The sequence below is a fragment of the Leucoraja erinacea genome, chromosome 23 (genome assembly GCF_028641065.1).
Source record: "Leucoraja erinacea ecotype New England chromosome 23, Leri_hhj_1, whole genome shotgun sequence".
Taxonomy (NCBI): Eukaryota; Metazoa; Chordata; class Chondrichthyes; order Rajiformes; family Rajidae; genus Leucoraja; species Leucoraja erinaceus.
The window spans coordinates 19903132-19922917 of record NC_073399.1 but is presented as its reverse complement, the minus strand read 5'-3'; the positions used below and the strand labels follow the sequence as shown (position 1 = coordinate 19922917).

At 42.8% G+C, this 19786-nt stretch overlaps 1 protein-coding gene across 3 annotated transcripts; it reads left to right on the top strand.

Annotated features, from left to right (window-relative positions):
* The first annotated feature begins 236 nt into the window (after window positions 1-236).
* Window positions 237-19681, top strand: rsad1 (radical S-adenosyl methionine domain containing 1). 3 transcript variants are annotated; one of them, XM_055654048.1, is made up of 9 exons: window positions 237-734; window positions 2532-2665; window positions 4457-4661; window positions 9562-9927; window positions 13736-13799; window positions 15450-15597; window positions 17116-17170; window positions 18541-18644; window positions 19123-19681. In XM_055654048.1, the coding sequence occupies exons 1-9, from the start codon at window positions 252-254 to the stop codon at window positions 19229-19231; spliced, it is 1668 nt and encodes a 555-aa protein (XP_055510023.1). In that variant the 5' UTR covers window positions 237-251; the 3' UTR covers window positions 19232-19681. The 3 variants fall into 3 exon arrangements, with proteins under 3 accessions (XP_055510023.1, XP_055510024.1, XP_055510025.1); XM_055654050.1 differs by having other exon boundaries at window positions 561-744; XM_055654049.1 differs by lacking the exon at window positions 18541-18644 and having other exon boundaries at window positions 559-744.
* The last annotated feature ends 105 nt before the right edge of the window (window positions 19682-19786 follow it).

Sequence of the window (19786 nt, the reverse complement as noted above, 5' to 3'; positions counted from 1 at the left end):
TCATTCATTTTTACCACTTCCCTTCTGTCATGATGTCTCTGCATAACCTAGTTCATTCAACCCCCCTCATTCCATCATACCACACCCCCACTACTGGTGTTGTTCCTTATTACTCCGAACATCCTCCCTCATTGGGTCTCTCCCCAAAAGTATTGCATTTATTTTTCACCACTCCTGTTGGGACCCTCCATCTCGTTCAGTGGATTCTCCTTCTCCTTCAGATAATTCTCCGTTATCACTCTATTCTGTTGATGTCCTTCCACTTTACTCATTGCACTACCACTAGCCCCTCCACATTCGTTACATCAGTCTGGTCACTCCATTCTGTTGGAGTCCCTCCAACCCAGTCGAGATCGGTCGTTCACACCAAAGATACTAGAGGAGCTCCTCTAGTATCCTTGGTTCACACTTCCCTCTGCTGGAGCCTCTATGTATCTTCACGAACCCCACTGCCCCGTGAGGTTGGGGTATTCACGATAATCACTCCCCTCTGCTGGTGCTTCTGTGCCTTATCCAGCACCGCGGCTCCAGGACACCAGGGGGCGGGAAAGCGGGCGCTGTACCGGGCATGTGGCCGGGGGAAGAGCCGGGCCGCTGCCGATGTTAGGGAAGGCTGCTCTGCGCCTGTTTCCCAGGCCGGCCCGAAGGTGCTTACGGGCCGAGAGTCAGTGTCCCGGGGAGCCCTTGGCACAGCCAACATCGGAGTACGGCGAAGTTTTACACCGGGCGTCTCTGTACGTCCATGTGAGTGAGCGAGAGATGGAGATGGTTGAGGGCAGGGTTGAGAGATGGGGGATATACACAAAATGCTGGAGTAACTCAGCAGGTAGGGCAGCAAGTGTGGAGAAAAAGGATGGGTGACGTTTTGGGTCGGGACCGTTCTTCAGAGATGGGGAGTTTGGGGGCAGGGCTGAGAATAGGGGTGGGGTTAAGAGGAGGGAGGTGTTGGGAGACAGGGCTGCGTGATGGTAAATATTGGGCATGGTTCTAGGTGGGGTTGGAGGGCATGATGAAGCGAGGGTGAAGTGGGAGAGCTTTGGGCTGTGCTGGGCTGTGCTGTGAGTTAGGGCTGGGCTGTGAGGTGAGGGGGTTGTGGACCTAGTTGTGTGGTTGGAGGTAGGGATGGGGATTGTATTTGTAAGCAGTGCTCCCTGGTCTGGTGTAGAATTAATTAGTTATTGAAACCATTTCCAGATACCAAGTCTAGTGAATGGGACATGTGAATTTCATTTTATAGATCAATTAAGTATGTCTGGAATTCTAATAGTTGCCACGAAGCCAACCGATTAATGTTTAAAACCATCTGGGTTTGATCAAACCATTACTCGGGTCTGGCCTACTCCCAAACAAACTTGCAAGCCTCTCAGCTCAAAGATAATTGGGGGTGGCAATTAGTGCTGGCCAAGCTACCCATGTTCACATCTCAAGAATGAATAAATGTAGTTCAATTCACCCTTGTGCTGTGCCTTTCCTAATCTCAGTCTGCTTCCCTGAGACGGTAAGAGGTGGTGTTGATGGGGAGAGGCTGCTTTGTGCGATGGCCCAGTGTATCTCTTACCAAAACAGGAGGTGATTAGAAACTTCTTCCTTTTCCTTACATGTCACAAATCCTGACCTAAAACATCACCTGTCCATGTTCTCCAGAGATGCTGTCTGATCTGCTGAATTACTCCAGTACTTTGTGTCTTTTTACCATATATCCAACCTTCAGACAAGAAACATAGAAAATAGGTACAGTAGTAGTAGGCCCTTTGAGCCAGCACCACCATTCAATATGATCATGGCTAATCATCCAAAATCAGTACTCCATTCCTGCTTTCTCCCCATGTCCCTTGATTCCGTTATTAGCCCTAAGAGCTATATCTAACTCTCTGTTGAAAACACCCAGTGAATTGACCTTCACTGCCTTCTGTGGCAGAGAATTCCACAGATTCACAACTGGGTGAAAAAAATTGTCCTCATCTCAGTCCTAAACGGCCTACCCCTTATAATTAAACTGTAATCCCTGGTTCTGGACTCCCCCAACATCGCGAACATTTTTCCTGCATCTAGCCTGTCCAATCACTTAAGAATTGTATATGTTTCTATAAAATCCTCTCTCATCCTATATTCCAGTGAATAGAAGCCCAGTCGATCCATTCTTTCATCCTTTCAGATGATGGGTGATATTTAATGAGTAGTTTATTATTGTCCAGTCTGACTTTGTGATTATCTGGCACATTTCCAGTTGGTGACCGTAGATAATCAGAGGAAGGATTTGCATAATTGTGCAGCCTCTTGTGCTTACGTAAACTTAAGGTACTGATTACAGTCGTAATGCTAGCTATGTTCTCCTGGCTGTGACTAGCGGGTCTTCTCTGCAATGTGGCTCAGCTGTTATGTGGGGAACGTTAGCTTTTAATGGCCGAAACAAGAGTGATTGATAGTCGGCAGTGGCTGAGCTACGGTTGCCCTTTGTTAAGGAGTGACTTGGGCCAAAGACAAATGGAAGAAAATGTTTTAAAAATATTATTAACGTTTCTGTTTTTCAGTGGCCATTCTGCAAGAGGAGGTGTACGTATTGTAACTTTAATAAGTACATCTCCCCCAATGTTGATCACAATGCTATGAGGGACGGCCTTGTACAGGAGACAGAAACCCTGCTCCGCGACAGCCAAGTGAAGGAGTAAGTTGAATGTGGAATATATTATCAGGCAGAATAATCAGGCAGGGCAAAATAAAGAGGAATGTGAAAATTTGGCTAAATGGATAATGTGCAAGAGAATATATGTGAAAGAACATTACTCTTGGTTCAATTAACATAAGATAATTACAAAATTGCAGGGGTTGACCATACTGTGACATTTAATTAAGATTGGGGGTGCTGCTTTCTTCATTTTCACGGTTATTCAGCATGAAAATGTGCCATTTGACCCAACACATGCTTTCCTGAGCTAGTCCCATTTGTCTATGCATACCCCATATCTCTTCCAACCTTACCTATCCATGTACCTGAATACATATCTTTTAAATGTCATAAGGTCATACGGAATAGGAGTAGAATTAGGCCATTCAACCCATCAAGTCTACTCTACCATTCAATCATGGCTGATCTATCTCCCTCCTAACCCCATTCTCCTGTCTTCTCTCCATAACCTCTGACACCTGTACTAATCAAGAATATATCTATCTCTGCCTTAAAAATTATCCATTGACTTCACCTCCACGGCCTTCTGCGGCAGAGTATTCCACAGATTCCACCCTCTAGACTAAATAAATTTATCCTCATCTTCCTAAAACAACGTCCTTTAATTCTGAGGCTATGTCCTCTAGTCCTAGACTCTCCCACTTGTGGAAACATCATCTCCACATCCACTCTATCCAAGCCTTTCACTATTCTGTATGTCACAATTAGGTCCCCCCCTCATTCTTCTAAACTCGAGTGAGGATAGGCCCTGTGCCAACAAACGCTCATCATAGGTTAACCTACTCATTCTTGGGATTATTCTTGTAAACCTCGTTTGGACCCTCTCCAGAGCCAGTACATCCTTCCTCAGATATGGTGCCCAAAATTGCTCACAATATTCCAAATGTGGCCTTACCATGGCCTTAAAAAGCCTCAACATTATATTCCTGTTTTTGTATACAAGACCTCTTGAAATAAATGCCAGCATTGAGTTTGCTTTCTTTACTACCGATATAATGATGTTACAATTATACCTGTTGCTACCACTTCCTCTGATAGCTCGTGCCATATACCCGCCACCATCTTTATGAAAAGGATGTCCTTTAGCCCCCCCTTAAAATGTTCCCCTTTCTCTTTAAACCTATCCCACTAGTTTCAGATTCTTCTACCCTGGGGAAAAAACTGTGACCAACTACTTTAAGTGCCCCCCTTATGATTGTATAGACTTTTGAGGTCACTTTGTAGCCTCTCTGTTCCAGGGAAAACAGTCCTAGCCTATCCACTTTCTCCTGATAACTCAAGTGCTCCACTCTATTCAAATGTTGTTAGATCCTATCCCTCAGAATTCCCGCCAACAAATTTCCCACCACTGTCATCAGGTTCACCGTCCGGTAATTACTGAGCGTCCTTATTGCCCCTTTTCCTTGAAATAAAAGCTTGTTTAAAATCACCCTGTGCGCCATCTTGTGAAGTTTCATATTGCCAGCACTAAATAAGTACAATATATTAACTTGGTTCAAGAATCTTGCTGTCAAGTAGGGGGTGGGACTGGTTTAGGACATCTGGCCACTAGACCTGAGAATGGGCATGTGAATGCTGTGGGCCGACAATGCTGTTGGGGAGAGTAACAGGCAGTCCCAGCATGGAATGTGGATTGGGTCTGTAGCCTTTGCAGTGGATGGTAGCAGTGAGGTGTTTGTGTGTGTGTGTAGAAATGCTGCTTGGGGGAATATGGCCGGCATTGGGGTTCCAGTAGGCAATGCTGTCACATTGGCTGTGGTTTGCTTTCAGGATCACTTCAGTGTTCTTTGGTGGTGGAACACCAAGCCTAGCCAAGCCATCCACAATTGCCAGCATCTTAGAAACTGTTGCCAAGGCAAGTTGCCTCAGTCACAATGTGGAAGTCACCTTGGAGGCCAATCCCACATCAGTCTCAACATCCAAACTTGCTGAATTTAAGAAGGCTGGAGTGACAAGGATCTCCATTGGGATCCAGGTGAGCTGTGTATATTAACATTGACAGGGAGGGTGTGGACTTTTCTTCTCTCCCCTGAAGTCACTGACTTTTGAATCAAGATTGCCTAGTTCCTTTAAGTGGTTTGACAGAACAGCAAGCTAATGATCCTGTCCCACTTGGCCGTCATTTGCGCGCCATTTACGCAACTTCCAAAAATTTGGTTGTCGCGTTGTGACGCACGGGTAACGTGTGGGTAGCGTGGGACGGGCGCATGGAGAGGCGTGGAGGAGTATGGAGTTGCGCGCGAACGTACTGCGGTCGCACGTTGATGTCAATACGATGACTAATTCTACTTGCAGAGCAGATCAAATATTTGAAGGCGCATGATGACAGGTGATGATTCCAAATTTGCTTGGGCTCAGTGTTCTGAGTTTGAGGAATGGTTCTGTGGTGCAGAACACATTGACTGAGATTTCTGTAGTGCAAGAGGTTTAGAGGGGCAGAATTTGTACCCAAGATGGTTTCTTGAAACAGTATGTAGATAGACCAACGAGGAGGAACAATTCTAGATCTTTTATTGGGAAACAAGACTGACCAGGTGACACAAAGTGGGAAGGAAGTTTGGGAACAGTGATTGCAACCTTAGAGCTATGAAGATAATTATGAATAGTTAGGCCAGTTAATCAGAGTTCAGGACTGGCAAGTTCAAGTTAGGAAGGAAGGGGGGGGGGGGGGGGGGGGGGGGGAATATAGGTGAGGCACTAAATTAGTGCGTTGCATCAGGATTCCCCAAGAAGATTTTTTTTTGAGAAGGTGATTGATAAGAGCAGAACAGAAGATGTTGTCTATATGGATTTTAGTAGAGCATTTGATGGAAGTCCCTTATAGTAAACTAATCTGGAATGTGATCCATGGTGATTTACTAGTTTGGATTCAGAACTGGTTTACCCAGAGAAGACAGAGTGTAGTGGGGGAAGTTATTCGTGCGTGTAGTGTTATTCTGGTTGTATGTCCATGGGGAATATGTTGAGACCTCTGTTGTTTGGAACATTTATAAATTACATGGATGAAAATGTAAATGAGTTGGTTGGTAAGTTTGCAGGCAACACCAAAATTGGTGGAGTTGCAGACAGTGAAGAAGGCTGTCAAAGGATATAGCGGGATACATATCAGTTACAGATATGGGTAGAAAAATCCTAGCAAGTGGGAAATGTCACACTTTGAGTGGTTGAAAGTAAGGGGACAGTATACAGCTAATGGCTAGATATTCGACAGCACTAATGTAGTGAGGGATCTTTTGATCCAAGTTCATAGCTCTCTGGAAGTGGCCACACAAGAGTGGAAAATAAGGTGTATGGTATTCTTGCCTTCATTGTTCAGGACATTGAATATAACAATCAGGAGGTTGTTAGAAAATTTTGGTTGTGCCACATTTAGACTATTGTGCACAGTTCTGGTTGCCCCATTGCAGGCTTTGGAGAGATGCTGTCTGGATTAGAGGATACTAGGTGTAAGGGAAAGTTGAACATACTTGAATTGTTTTCTATAGAGCATCAAAGATTGAGGGGAGAACTGATGGATGTACATAAAAGTATGTGAAGCAGGGATAGGATAGACATTAATTGCAGGGTATTGCCATTAACTGCTTAATTTTATTTTGCATTGGAACCTCTCAAGGTGCAGCACCACACATATGTGGAAATGTCAAAGATTAGAGGACAGCTCTAAGATCTGTAGGGGAAGGTTTAAAAGAGATGTGTACGTCGAGGTTTTATACATAGAGTAGTGGGTGCGTTGACGTACTGCCAGTGGAAGTGATGGAATTGGATACGATCGGGGGTTTTAGATTGCCACATGAATATGCAGGGAATGGTAGTATATGGATCACATGCAGGCACAAGAAATGAATTCAACGGCATCAGATTCAGTGCAAACATTGGGCATGTTCCTGTGCTAGTCTATGTTAACTTCAAGAGGAGTCACTTCTGTAATTAATGTGCAACTAATCAGTCTGAATATGAAGCCAATGCAGTTGCTACTGTAAAATGGATGGCAGCAATTTAGCAGAGCAGGACCTACACTGCGTCCGTCGCCTGGCGGAGTGGATTAGGGAATGATTATGCAAAGACACGGAAGTGTGGAAGTTATGGTGATCGTAAGGAATCTTGTATTCAGGTGCACAAATGTACCTCACTTCATGCCTTGTCTGCTGGTGCCATGGTGCTGAACATTTGTGTAGAGGATGGGTTTAGTCAGGTCATGATTGATGTGGGAACCAGTGAGAAGAAGGAAAGAGTTGGGATCCAGAGATCAGTGTTTCAGCAGCTAAAGAGGAAACTAAAAAGCAGGAACTCAAAGATTGCTCAGTACCATACATAATGATTATCAGCATGAAGATAAGACAAGTTAATGAATGGCTGGAGAAATGGTGGTGGATGGAGGGCTTTAAGTACAGAAACAATCAGGATGGGCAGATACCACTTCAGCAGGGCAGTCATCGCAGGAAGGTTGATGACTTGTATAGAAGGGAATTGTACCTAAGAACGAAGGTGCACCAAGGATCAGGAGAGGCAGAATAGATTCTTCACTACAGCAGGTACAGCAGGCAGTGAAGAAAGCAAATGGCATGTTGGCCTTCATAGCGAGAGGATTTGAATATAGGAGCAAAGAGGTCCTACTGCAGTTGTACAGGGCCCTGGTGAGGTGGGAGATTGCATTCGTCAAAACAGGGCGGACCACGTGAAGGTTGCAATCAACCTGGCGTGCACAATCAAATAAGATCTAATAGAACAAGTTGTCCTACAACTTCAGGCTGTGCACGCCATACACAAGAAGAAGTGCCCTGGTTTGTGCCACACCTGGAGTATTGTGTACAGTTTTGGTCTCCTAATTTGAGGAAGGACATTCTTGCTATTGAGGGAGTACAGCGTAGATTTGCCAGGTGAATTCCCGAGATGACAGGACTGACATTTGATGAAAGAATGGATTGACTGAGCTTATATTCACTGGAATTTAGAAGGATGAGAGGGTATTTTATGGAAAAATATATAATTCTTAAGGGATTGGACAGGCTAGATGCAGGAAAAATGTTCCTGATGTTGGAGGAGTCCAGTACCAGGGGTCACAGTTTAAGAATAAGGGGCAGGCAATTTAGGACTGAGATGAGGAAAAACTTTGGAATTCTCTGCACAGAAAGCAGTGGAGGCCAATTCACTGTATGTTTCCAAGAGAGATTAGATATAGTTCTCAGGACTAACGGAATCAAGGGATATGGAAAGAAAGCAGGAACGGGGTACTGATTTTGGATGATTAGCCATGATCATATTGAATGACGGTGCTGTCTCGAAGTGCAGTATGACCTAATCCTGCACCTATATTCTATGTTTCCAATAGATAAATGGTTAAGGTCAGACAGGGGGCACGTCCAAGGCTTGATGGCTTTGGACCAAATATGATTTAATGCACAAAGTATGGTCAATTACGTTCCTGAGCAGCACTGCTGGGTAGCACATAATGGTAAGAACAGAGACTTGGCATTAATTGAACAATAGGAAATTTCCAGAGGAAATCGTTTTGACAGAGTGGATACATTCCTTTGAGGGGAAAGCGATCCAAAGCTGCTGCTCCCGGGATGGATAACATTACGAAAGTTACAATGAAATAAGGGATGTAAGATTCTTAAAACCAAGTTTAATTTGGAAATTATGATAATTTTGCTGGTGAAAATGAGAGGGAATAAAAGAAGGTAGGAAAGTAAATTAGCAACTAAGATAAGGAGCTAAAAGGACATTTATAAATACAAAAATAGTAAAAAGGAAATCAGTGAAGCCATTAGGAGACTAAACTGATGAGCGTGTGCCAAAAGTTACTGGGAGAAGGCAGGAGAATGAGGTTGAAAGGAAAAAATAGATCACACTTGATTAAATGGTGTAGCAGTCTCAAAGGGCAAAATGGGCTAATTCTGCTTTTATATCTGATCTTATGGAATTCCCAATCATCTCCAGTCATCTTGAGAATAACATTCTCACTGCATCCAAAAAAAAGCACACGAGAAGCTTTATTTTATTTCTGGAGGTACAGAGTATAAAATCAAGAATTTTATTCTAAACCTTCATAAAATAAATGTTAGCCATTTAAAGTATCAATCTGGGCACAACACTGAAGATATGTCAGCAGGTAAATACAAAGGTAGTTTTACTTTGTTGGGGGAAGATCCTGTATGACCAATTTGATTGATTTTTTAAAAAAGGTATTAGATTGATGAGGGACAGTGTAGATGTAGTCAGCATGGATGTTTCTAATGTCTTTAATAAAGATAAACTCTTATAAAAGGTTCAAGAGTATGGAATCCAAGCTATTTGACAAATTAGATCCAAAATGGTCTTGGTAATAGAAGGCAGAGGGTGATGATGGATGGAAGCCTGAGACCAATGGTGTACCACATGGATCAGTGCTGTTTGTTTATGTAATCGTAGTTTGGATATGAATGTAGGAGATGTGATTAGTAAGCTTGCAGATGATATAAAAAATGATGGTGTTATTAATAGTAAGGAGGATAGATCAGTTGGTTAGATCAGCAAAGGCAAATGGAATTTAATCACGATAATTATGAGGTAAACCACTTCAGAATTTACTAAATGAATGGTAGGAGCATGAGGAGTATTGTGGAATACATGGATCTTGGTAAACCTCAGACGGCTGTGGAGGCTCAGTTGCTTATTGCATTCAAAATAGATCAATAAGTTTCTGAATATCAGAGGAATTGGGAGATGTTCGATCGTGCAGGAAAATGACATGAGGTAGATCAGCCATGGTCTTGTTAAATGGTAGAGCAAACTGGGTCCAAATTGCCTACTCCTGCTCCTGTTTTTTAAATTCCAACAAACCCATCCACCAACTCTTTTGTCTAATTCTGCACTCTTGGTTTATTTAATCACAGGCTTTACGTAACTATGACCTGAAGGTTCTGGGAAGAGATCACACAGTTCAGGAAGCCGTTTGGAGTTTGGAAGAAGCCAGAAAACTTTACCCTGGTTGCACATCTGTTGACATAATATTTGGTCGCCCAGGACAGAGCTTAGAATTGTGGGAGGAAGAGCTGGAGGAGATTCTAACTCTTTGTGACCATCATGTGTCTCTTTATCAGCTGACATTGGAGAGAGGAACCGCCCTTTTCAAACAGGTCCAAGAAAAGGTTGTGAGCATGCCCGAACAAGATGTGGTGGCAAACATGTACCATGCAGCAAGGAGTATTCTGGAAAAGGCTGGATTCCATCAGTACGAAGTGTCAAACTTTGCTAAAAATGTAAGTGAAGGCACGTGATAGCTGATTTTGAGTGGGGTGGTGTGTTCAACACTTATACTTCACTTTCATGCGCTGTGATTGTGTTCAGCCAGTAAACCATCAGAATGTAATTCTGAATTAAAAAGGTAGGTGACGTATGAATTGGGAAATTTATCATCATTCCAACAACTAAAATCAAAATTTAAATTGAATAACAATCAATATTTTAAATACCTACAGGTATGTGATTTTATGAAGAAATATATACCAAGATTCCAAAGTATAATTTTAGAAGTAATGAATATCAAGGCGGAGTCAAAAAAAATAATATCATACTTGTATAACTGTATTTTAAACATAGAATTACCATCAACAGGCAATTAGAGAAGACTGGGAAAAATAATTAATGATAAAAATCTCAAAAGACACATGGGAAAAATATTTGATACATATACATAAATGTTCGATCAACGCTAGACATAATTTAATTCAATTTAAAATATTACACAGATTATATTATTCCAAAACTAGGCTGAATAAATTTTATCCAAATATTTCTCCCATTTGTGATAAATGTCTTTCTCAAAATGCCAATATTACGCACTCATTTGTCTCTTGTACAAAACTTTATCAATTTTGGTGTGACATATTTGATATATTCTCAAAGCTATTTAAGACAAAAATGGAACCTAATACTGAAATGATTATATTTGGAGTAAGTGGAGATGGGAACAAATTAAATACACACCAAAACTCATTTTTCAATTATGGGTTAATAACAGCAAAAAAACTTATACAGGTGCACAACCTTTTATCCGGAGTTCCGGAAACCGAAAAGCTCCGAAAACCGGACATTTTTTCCAGGATGTCTTCTGCACACCAAAGCTCGCGTTTGGCGCCAAACTTGATCCGAAACGACCCATGGTCAACCCAGGTCTGTACTACTGTAGCGGCTGCCTCCTCCCCGGAGATTCTGGGGAGACACTTAAACATCTGTAAATCATTGCTTAAATGTTAGTCAGTTAGTTTGGAGGGCTTTTATGTGAAGTCGCCCAGGGGGGGGGTGTGGGGGTGAAGCTGGGGAAACTCTAATTCTTAGTCCCCTACATGGTCGGAGAGGCGGGGAGCGGGCGATGCCTTACCGGGTGGCCATGCAGTAAGCTCTGGAGCGCTGTGGCCGCCGACTCCCAACATCGCGGAACTGGGGGCTGCAGGCGGCGCCGGTTGTAGCTCCGACCCCAGCAACTCTACCCCTGGCTGCGCGGCGCTCCAAATCCAGCGGGGCCGGACGCCCACAGCCCCAGCTCCGCGATGTTGTGTGTCGGCGGCCACAGCGCTCCGGCGACCTGGTAAGGCATTGCCCTCTCTCCTCTGGTATCCCAGCGCTGCGACACAACTAAACTCAACCAACATCGCGAAGCTGGGGCCGCGGGCTTCCGGCCACGGGCGGCGCTGGATTTGGAGCGCCGCGCAGCCAGGGGTAGAGTTGCCGGGGTCGGAGCTCCAACCGGCGGCGCCCACGGCCGAATGCCCGCAGCCCCCAGCTCCGCGATGTTGGGAGTCAGCGGCAACAGTTACTGCATGGCGAACCGGTAAGGCATTGCCCGCTCCCCGCCTCTCCGACCAGGTACGGGACTAAGAATTAAAGTTTCCCCCTTCACCCCCCCCCCCACCACCACATAAAACCCCTCCAAACTAACTGACTAACATTTAAGCAATGATTCCCCGGTCTCCGGGGAGGAGGCAGCCGCTCCAGACTTTTCAAGCCGCCCGCACTACCTACCTAATCTACGCTAAAAATCTTCCATTCGGAAATCCGAAAAATTCCGAAATCCGAGAAGTGTCTGGTCCCAAGGCTTTCGGATAAAAGGTTGTGCACCTGTACTTAAATTTTGGAAAAATGCTAATATACCAACATTTAAAATGTGGATTAGTAATATGCTGGACACAACACATTTGGAAGAAATGAGACTCCTCCTAATAGACAAACAAGACCAATTCTTAAAGAGTTGGTCCCCGTTTATTGATTTCTTGGATTCATGTGGTGACATAGTATCATGAAAACTAAAAGTTTCAAGTATGGGTGAAAGATGATTTGGAATATAAAAAATTCATCTCCTTGTGGCGACTGAATAATCTCCCTCCTGCTTTCCTTCTTCACATTCCTTTTTCTCCCTTTTTCTTTATGTTTTTCACTCGCGTTCACTAGTCTTCGTCACTTTTCACAACCTCTTTTTCTTCTCTCTTTTCTCACTTCTCTCTTTATATTAAAAAAAAAGGAAGTTGTACAGAGAATGTAATATGTTAACATAATTTTTGTACCAATGCATTGTACTCACTTCTAAACAATAAAATTTAAAAAAAAGAATGTAATTCCACAGCTAGACAGAGTTCCAAATGGGAGCATTTTAGGCACCAGTTGCACACCAGAAATTGGGGAATAACTTTATTGTATTGCCTCCACACATCTACCACCCAGATATCAATACATTTATCCTTGTTTCATCTATCAGTGCACCTGCAAGTCTGATCTTGCCTCCCCATCACCCCCACTATGAATTGAAGCTTCTCCCCTAGCTCCACCTTTATGCAGTGCTTTGGGGGATATGCACAAAATTGAAGTTGCTTTAGCACCCCAGTCCCAACATGGAAGATTTTCTAGCCCAGAGTGTATATACAGCAGCTGCTATACAGGAGATACAAGGAGCGGCGAATCAGTGGCTGAAATGTGTGTGTGCCGATTTTGATCTAAAGAAAAGAAAAATTATGGTTAATTTGGAAAGGAAGTTGGATACGGAAAAGGTTTTATTGAGTGAGTTTTTTAGCAGGACTACGTAAAGGAAAGGGATTGAAGACTCAGCAACAGACTTCAGGGAAGGAAGCTTCAGCCCATTCTTTCAAATGACTGCATCCATGTGTGGGAGACCTATTAAATGCAAGATATAAGAGCTACTGGAAAGGCTGAAGAAACGTATTGATTAGGTGAAAGGGTGCAAGAGTGGGTCCCATGGAGCAAACGTGTGACACCTTTAACTAATGCATTATGCTGCATTAGTTTATTTTACCTCGAGCATCGGTAGAATGTTGAGATGCTTGCTATTTGTATCAAACTGGGGAAAGGCACTAGTTGGGGCTTCTGCTTCCAACTCTGCCTCATGGCTTGCACTATTGTGTTAAGACAGAGCAGTAATGAATGTACTCTCCTAGTATTCAGTCTTGCCTTGTGCAAGTTGAATAGTCCTCTGGGTGCGGCAGCAGAGAGCAACCTGTTCCCCTGGAACTTGCTTGCCAAAGGACTTCAGCATCTTCAGGAGGAAAGGGGGGAGCAAGTTAAGAACATAGAAACAGTCTGTCGTTCAGCTCCTCCAATATGTTTGCTATCTGGAGAGATCATGATCATAGTTAGAAGTTGTAGATTTAAGATGCCCAAGGAAGCAAAGAGAAAGAATAGTTTAATACAATGAGTTGCGATCTGAAATTAATTGAAAGGATGATTGAAGCTGATTGAATAGTACCTTTCAAAAAGCAAAAACCTAGATGTGATACAAATGGAATGTGAAGCCAACTTCAATGTGAAAGATACAGCAGTTGTAAAATTAAAGTTGCCTGAGTTATACCACAATGCGATTTATCTGCTTTGGTGTCACATCAAAGTGAAAATATATAAAGGTTTTAAAGTGGATCAGTGTCTGTCTTTGGGAGCCTATTCTCTTCTAATTCATAACTCATCTATCCCTCTGTACCAGTGTTTTGGAGGAGGGTCCATGTTCATGAGTTACTGAAACCAAGATGAATTGCTTTAATTCTGTTCAATGATGTTGCTTTGAAGGGAGCTGTGAGCCTCCATAATCTGGGATATTGGAAAGGAATGCAATACCTTGGTGTAGGCCCAGGTGAGTTCTCCTTACTGTCATTTGTTCCCAGCACTTTACATCCCTGCAATTGCAATGCAAGGATCAGTATATTGGGAGAGGGCATTGTTGGATGAGGCCGATGTAGAAGGGTGGGTAGTGTTGGGTGAGGCCGATGAAGGGTGGGCTGTGTTGCATGAGGCCCATGTAGGTGGGCAGTGTTGGGTGAGGCCTATGTAGGTGGGCAGTGTTGGGTGAAACCTGCACTGTATGAAAGGTTGATATTCAATGGGACAGTGTTTGGTTCAACCTATATTGCACAATTCAGCAGTGCATTTTAATATCAGTAATTTACAATCATATAGGGCATTGTTTTGATGTTTATAATGAAACAAATAACTTTGAATAATTAACATGACGTGTGATCGGGTGACAGGAAACCTAGAATTGAAACAAAGTCCAGCATTGTTAAAATTGAGATTTATTTCATACATCTTTCTTTACTCATTTCCATTCTGATTATTTTTATGTTTGCTGTGTGATTTTGAGACCACTTGGCCAACAGGTTCAAAAGCCCAGATTCCAATGAAAAAAATCAAGCTCACAAGAGCAGAATGTTTAACCCCTCACAAACACAGCGGTCAAGTGTGTCAGTCACAAATCTACTCTTTTATCACCCACATCTGGGAAGAGAAGGATATAGCAGGAGACCTTGGATGTCAAATTATGACAATTTTTAGTCATGATTCCCGTATCTGTTCTACTGATTACAATCTCAGAAAACTCCAACAGATTTGTCAAAAGTGATTTCTGTTAAATCCACTTTCACTCTCTAAACTTTATTTTATCAGTCCTGTTATCACTTCCTTAACAGTAGTTCCGAGCATTTCCCTACTGATTTCAGGCTACTGGTTGATGGCACCTATTTTCTTTCTCCCTCCTTTCTTAAACATTGGGGTTACGCCAACAGTCATCCAGTCTCTGAGAACTGTTCTAGAACGTACAGAATTTTGGAAAAGGACGATCTAAGCATAACTAGCTTTCACTGGAGTCATGTTGTTTTCAGTTCTGATTCCTATACTTTGGAAAATATATGAATGCTTCAGAAAGTGTGCAGAAGAGATTTACCAAAATGACTCCAGACATAAGGAACTTCATTTGTGTGGACAGACGAGATAAGCTGAGATTGACCTTAAAACGGGGCAAATTGCAAGAGGATTGAATAGATATATTTAAAATGATGAAGGGAGTAGGTAGAGAGAAACCGGCCCATTGGCAGAGGTGTCAAGAATCGGACATAGAATGAAGGTAGCAAAAGAATCAAGGTGAGGAATGTTTTCTTACTCAACTAGTGGTTTGGTCTAAAAGACAGTGACAAAGAGATGGTGGAGTCTGATAATTAACTTTTCCAAAGGGAGCTGGATGAATACCAGAAACAAAAGAATTTGAAGTGTTGTGGAAACGGCAAAAGAAAGTGGGTCTGATTGGATTGCTGTTATATAGAGCAATTAGGGACTTGACAGACTAATGGCCTCCTTCCTTGCAATACCCATTCTGTGATTCTATGAAATTGTTTGCATGATTGTAGTGTTGCAATCATGCCCACACTTCAAAAGTACTTAACCGTAATGCACTTCTGGCATCCTGCAGCCATGGGAAGTTATATAACAGTACATGTACTTTTCTTTCAAGGTGCCCATGGCAGGTTTGTACCATGGGGTGAAGGTAAAACACAGAGAGAAGCAAGGATACAGACACTGGAACCAGATAATTGGCTCAGGGAGGTGAGACAATTTGGTCATGGAACCAGGAAGCGAGTACAGCAAAGTGAGTTGGACATGTAAGTCAGTCTGATTTTGTTTTCCTGGCGCGATGATTATATATGTATATAATAGTAAGTGAACACGATATATATCCCTCCATTCCCTCCAAATCCATGTCCTTATCTTAACGATTTTTAAATGCCACTATGGTATTTGTTTCCACCGCCACCCTTGAAACCACTTTCCGGGCACCCACCAGTTTCTGCGTAGAAAAACCTATCCCATGCATTCCTTTAAATGTTTTCCCTTATTAAACCAGTTTGTCTCCTGACTTGATAGTAAAGGCGAAGTGAGGAATATGCTTGATTGTTTAATTCTGTGGCTGCTGATAGTGTGAAGAAATTCATGAATGTGCAGTTTTGAATGTGCAGTTCTCAACTCCACACCATTGAGTTTAACAAAATGAGAATGGGACTTTGTTTCCATGGAGATGGTAATGATCACACCTACCGATTAATAGTTGGACACATCTGTGAGCGGTGGTATGTGAAGAATGAGCTCAAGTAAGTTTATTCCTTGTTTTGGTTCACTTGCGGTCTGCCACGGATCCTGCCTGAGAGCCACTTCCTTCAGAACTCAGACACTTAGATTAATAGGGTTACTTCCAACCCATTCTTACTGTTAAATGATTAAATCCCCAACAGGTTTTTTTTTTACTTTTGCTCATTTGAGTAGCTAAATCTCTGCTTAAGGATGTAGCACTGGTCGATTGACTGAGAGAGGACAATTGTTAGTAATCTGGAGGAATTTTCCATATTCGTATTTGACCTGCTCAAACTTTATGGGGCTTTAGTCGATATTGAGGACTCCCCAGGGATACTCTTTGCTGCCTATATAACCACTGAACTGCCATTTCTAATGGAACAGAATTTGGAACATACTCAGGAGTTGTGTTGGACGAGTATGGAATGTTGGCTATGTATCCCTGGAAAAAAATTAATGGAATTTCCTAGTTGTGGATAACTACTTACCACATTTGCAAATATTTTCCTGTTATATAAGTGACAAGTACAGCCTCTATTTGGCCGTCGAGTGTTTGATGTGGCAGCTCAGAGGTAGTTTTGCAATGTAAATAACCTGTGCCCTACTTGACTTGGGAGTGGTGATGGGAAAATATATAAAGTATTTGACTGTTGCTAACCCATGCTGAAACGCTCCTGATAGTATCTGATGGTTCAGTGTAAAGGAAATTTATTTGGACCTAATCTGTGCTGTACCTGACCAAGGGGTGTTTGATGGGGTAGAACAAACATTTCTCTGTATCTGACCTGTGCTGAACCTACCCTGCTAGCATTAGATGAGACAGTATTTCATCCTGCATCTTACCTATATAGAAAATGTCCTGGTAATACGTAATGGGCCAGCATAATGGAATTGGTGTTTTTTAATGAATTTGCAGAGGGAAAGCTTGTTTCCATAGTTACCCATGCGATCACTGAGCAAGGGCTGGTGGTATCTGGTGGAAAGTAGTCCATTCCATGTATAAAAATCCTTACAAAAATGAACTTTGGGTTTTATTTCTGTTTGGTGTTTAGCTTAGAAGAAATGCTGGTGATGGGACTCCGAATGAACGAAGGACTCGCCCATCAGGTAATTGACAAAAAAAAAAACTGCTGGATGAACTCAACGGGTTGAGCTGAATTTGTGGGAGGATAGGAAATTTCTACATTTCAAGACTGCATCGGAACTGAAAGATCGAGGGGGTGAAGTGTGTGGGTGATAAAAATGGATAATGGGGGGAGGAAGGAGCATATGAGAATGAGAACAATAATGGGAGAATCAGAGATGGGTCAGAAGGTGGGAGAGAGATTACAGGAGGTAAGGGTTACCTGAAATTGTCAAATTAATTATCCATGCCATTGGGGTGTAAAGTACCCAGGTTGAATATGAGGCATTGTTTGTCTTTGCCTCGCTGTCAGTGAAGGAGACCAAGGAGGGACAGGTCGGTGTGGGAATGGAGAGGGGAGTTGATATAGCATGCAGCTGAGGATGGCCATTGTGAACTGAGTGCAGGTGCTCTGCAAAGCGGTTACCTAGCCTGTGCTTTATCCTGCTGATGCAGAGGAGGCCACATTTGAAACACCCAGTGCAGGAGATGAGACAGGGAGATGCAGGAGAATCTTTGCTTAACCTGAAAGAGCTGTTTAGGTTTCTGGAGGCGTAAGATCAAGTGGTGCACCGCCTGCTGTTGCAGGGGTCAGGGAGGGATGGGTGAGGAAGGATGAGTGAATTAGGCAGTCACAGAGGGAATTATGTCTGCAGAAGGCAGAAGAGGAAGACGTTACTAGCAGTGGGTTCCCGTTATAGCTGATGGAAATGATAAAGAATAATATGCTGGATGTGGACGCAGGTTGTGTGATAGGTGAGAACTAGGGGAACTCTATCTGATAAGCAAAGAATCTCGTACACCTTGTCCAACCTCATTTACTGCATTTGATGTTCCCAACATTTCCTCTTCTAGATCGATGAGACGAAGCACCCTTGGTGACTGATTTTCAGAGCATCCGTACTCTGAATGCATAGCCACCCTGCGTGCCATTTCAGCCTCCTTTCCCATTCTGTTTAGAGGGTTGGGGTTGAGAGGGAAGCAGAAGAGATGTGGCTGAAGGCTCCATCAAGTACTCGAGAAGGAAATACCTTTTGACACTTCATTACATTAAAGCCACATGTATTCAAGTTGTTGGGAGGAGGTGAGGTGAGAATTTTAGGAGAAAGGTGGGCAGGAGGATAGATTGGGAGGGAAAAAAACAATAATGCTGGAAGAATTCTGAAGAAGAAGGATCCTTGCCCTGAAATATTAACCCTTGCAGCAGGTGCTGCTTGACTGGCTGAGTTCTTCCAGCATTTTTGCTTTTATTTTAGACTCAAGCATCTGCAGTTTTATGTTTTCCGATTGATGGGAGGGTTGTTTGTCTGTTGTTTATTTGTTGTAAGTCATTTTGAAAATGTCCTCTTGGTAGTGTTGGCGACAGTATTCGCCTTTACTCGGTCTGGAGGAGGCACTGGGGGATTCACCTGAAGTGCAGCGGTACCTGCAGGAGGAACTGCTCATCCTCGATGACAGGTAACTACTGCTGGTTTCTCTGCCAATTCAGAAAATTAGTTTTCCTTTAAATTTGTTTTTCACCCTGCCCTTTTAGATGGAAGGCTTTTTTGGTCTGGATGCATAGAATTACTTTAAGACATACTAGCACGTTCTGTTTCTGTGCTGTATTTATCATCCATTCTGGCCTACCATTCTTCCTCAAGCTCATCTAATTGGTTGTTTGCCTAATATCAAGTTTAAATAGCTTTCTTTTAAATACATCTTTATTGCACTTAAATGCATCTTATTTCTATATCTGGATCCGACTTAAAATCCTTCCTCCTCCCATCCAAAGTAAGGCCCCTTCACAATAGTGTGGTAGCTTCTGAAGTGTGTGGATACCTTTTAGACGTTTATGGGTATGAGCTACACTACTTGGCATTTTGATCTGGAGTAGGGCAAGGGTGCACCTGCCTGCTAGTCACAATCTGGATATTTGTTTCCCATCTCTCTCCAGGGGTTTGCGATGTTCGTGGAAAGGCCTGGCTTTCCTCGACAGCCTACTGCCCTCCCTTCTACACCAGCTACAACATTCATACCGGAACTCAGCTTCGCACTGCTTTTGACTTATTCCTCGCTCAAACTCGTCAGAACTGAGACCAACATCAGCTCGCATTCAAGGACAGGAACAGACAATGGTTTAAAAAAAGAATGTTCAAGGAAGTGCAATGGGAAATACACTAAGTGAAAGTGAGAGGTATTAGAGAGGGTGAAGGAAGTCACTTCCGAAGACCAAATTGCCAGGGGTGGGTTTGGGGAAAGAGTTCCAGAATTTATAGTTAAAAGTTTGCAAACTTCACACCCCAGTTTGTTCCCAGGTACCTGACAACCAGTAAGCAACATCTGGAGAGCAGAGACTCTTATCTTGGTCAAACGGAACATTCCCACTTGTGTCCATGGAACTAATTTAGCAACTCTGCTGACTTGGGATTTAGATGCAAGCCTTGTGTCAAATAAACTACTGTTTTGAATCTGTTAGATTAGTTTACAAATTAATAAAAACATTTTCAATCTAATGTTTTGCTGCAAAAGGTTTAAACTTTCCTGTGTCTCTTATGCCTAAACACCTCAAACAATAGTTATTTTAATCCTTCGCGACGCACTGTGACTGACCATATTTA

Coding starts and splice junctions, on each gene's coding strand:
- rsad1 (XM_055654048.1), top strand. CDS start 252: ATGTCCTTCCACTTTACTCATTGCACTACCACTAGCCCCTCCACATTC. Junction 4,662..9,561: donor GGATCTCCATTGGGATCCAG/GTGAGCTGTGTA, acceptor ATTTAATCACAG/GCTTTACGTAACTATGACCT. Junction 18,645..19,122: donor CTGCTCATCCTCGATGACAG/GTAACTACTGCT, acceptor ATCTCTCTCCAG/GGGTTTGCGATGTTCGTGGA.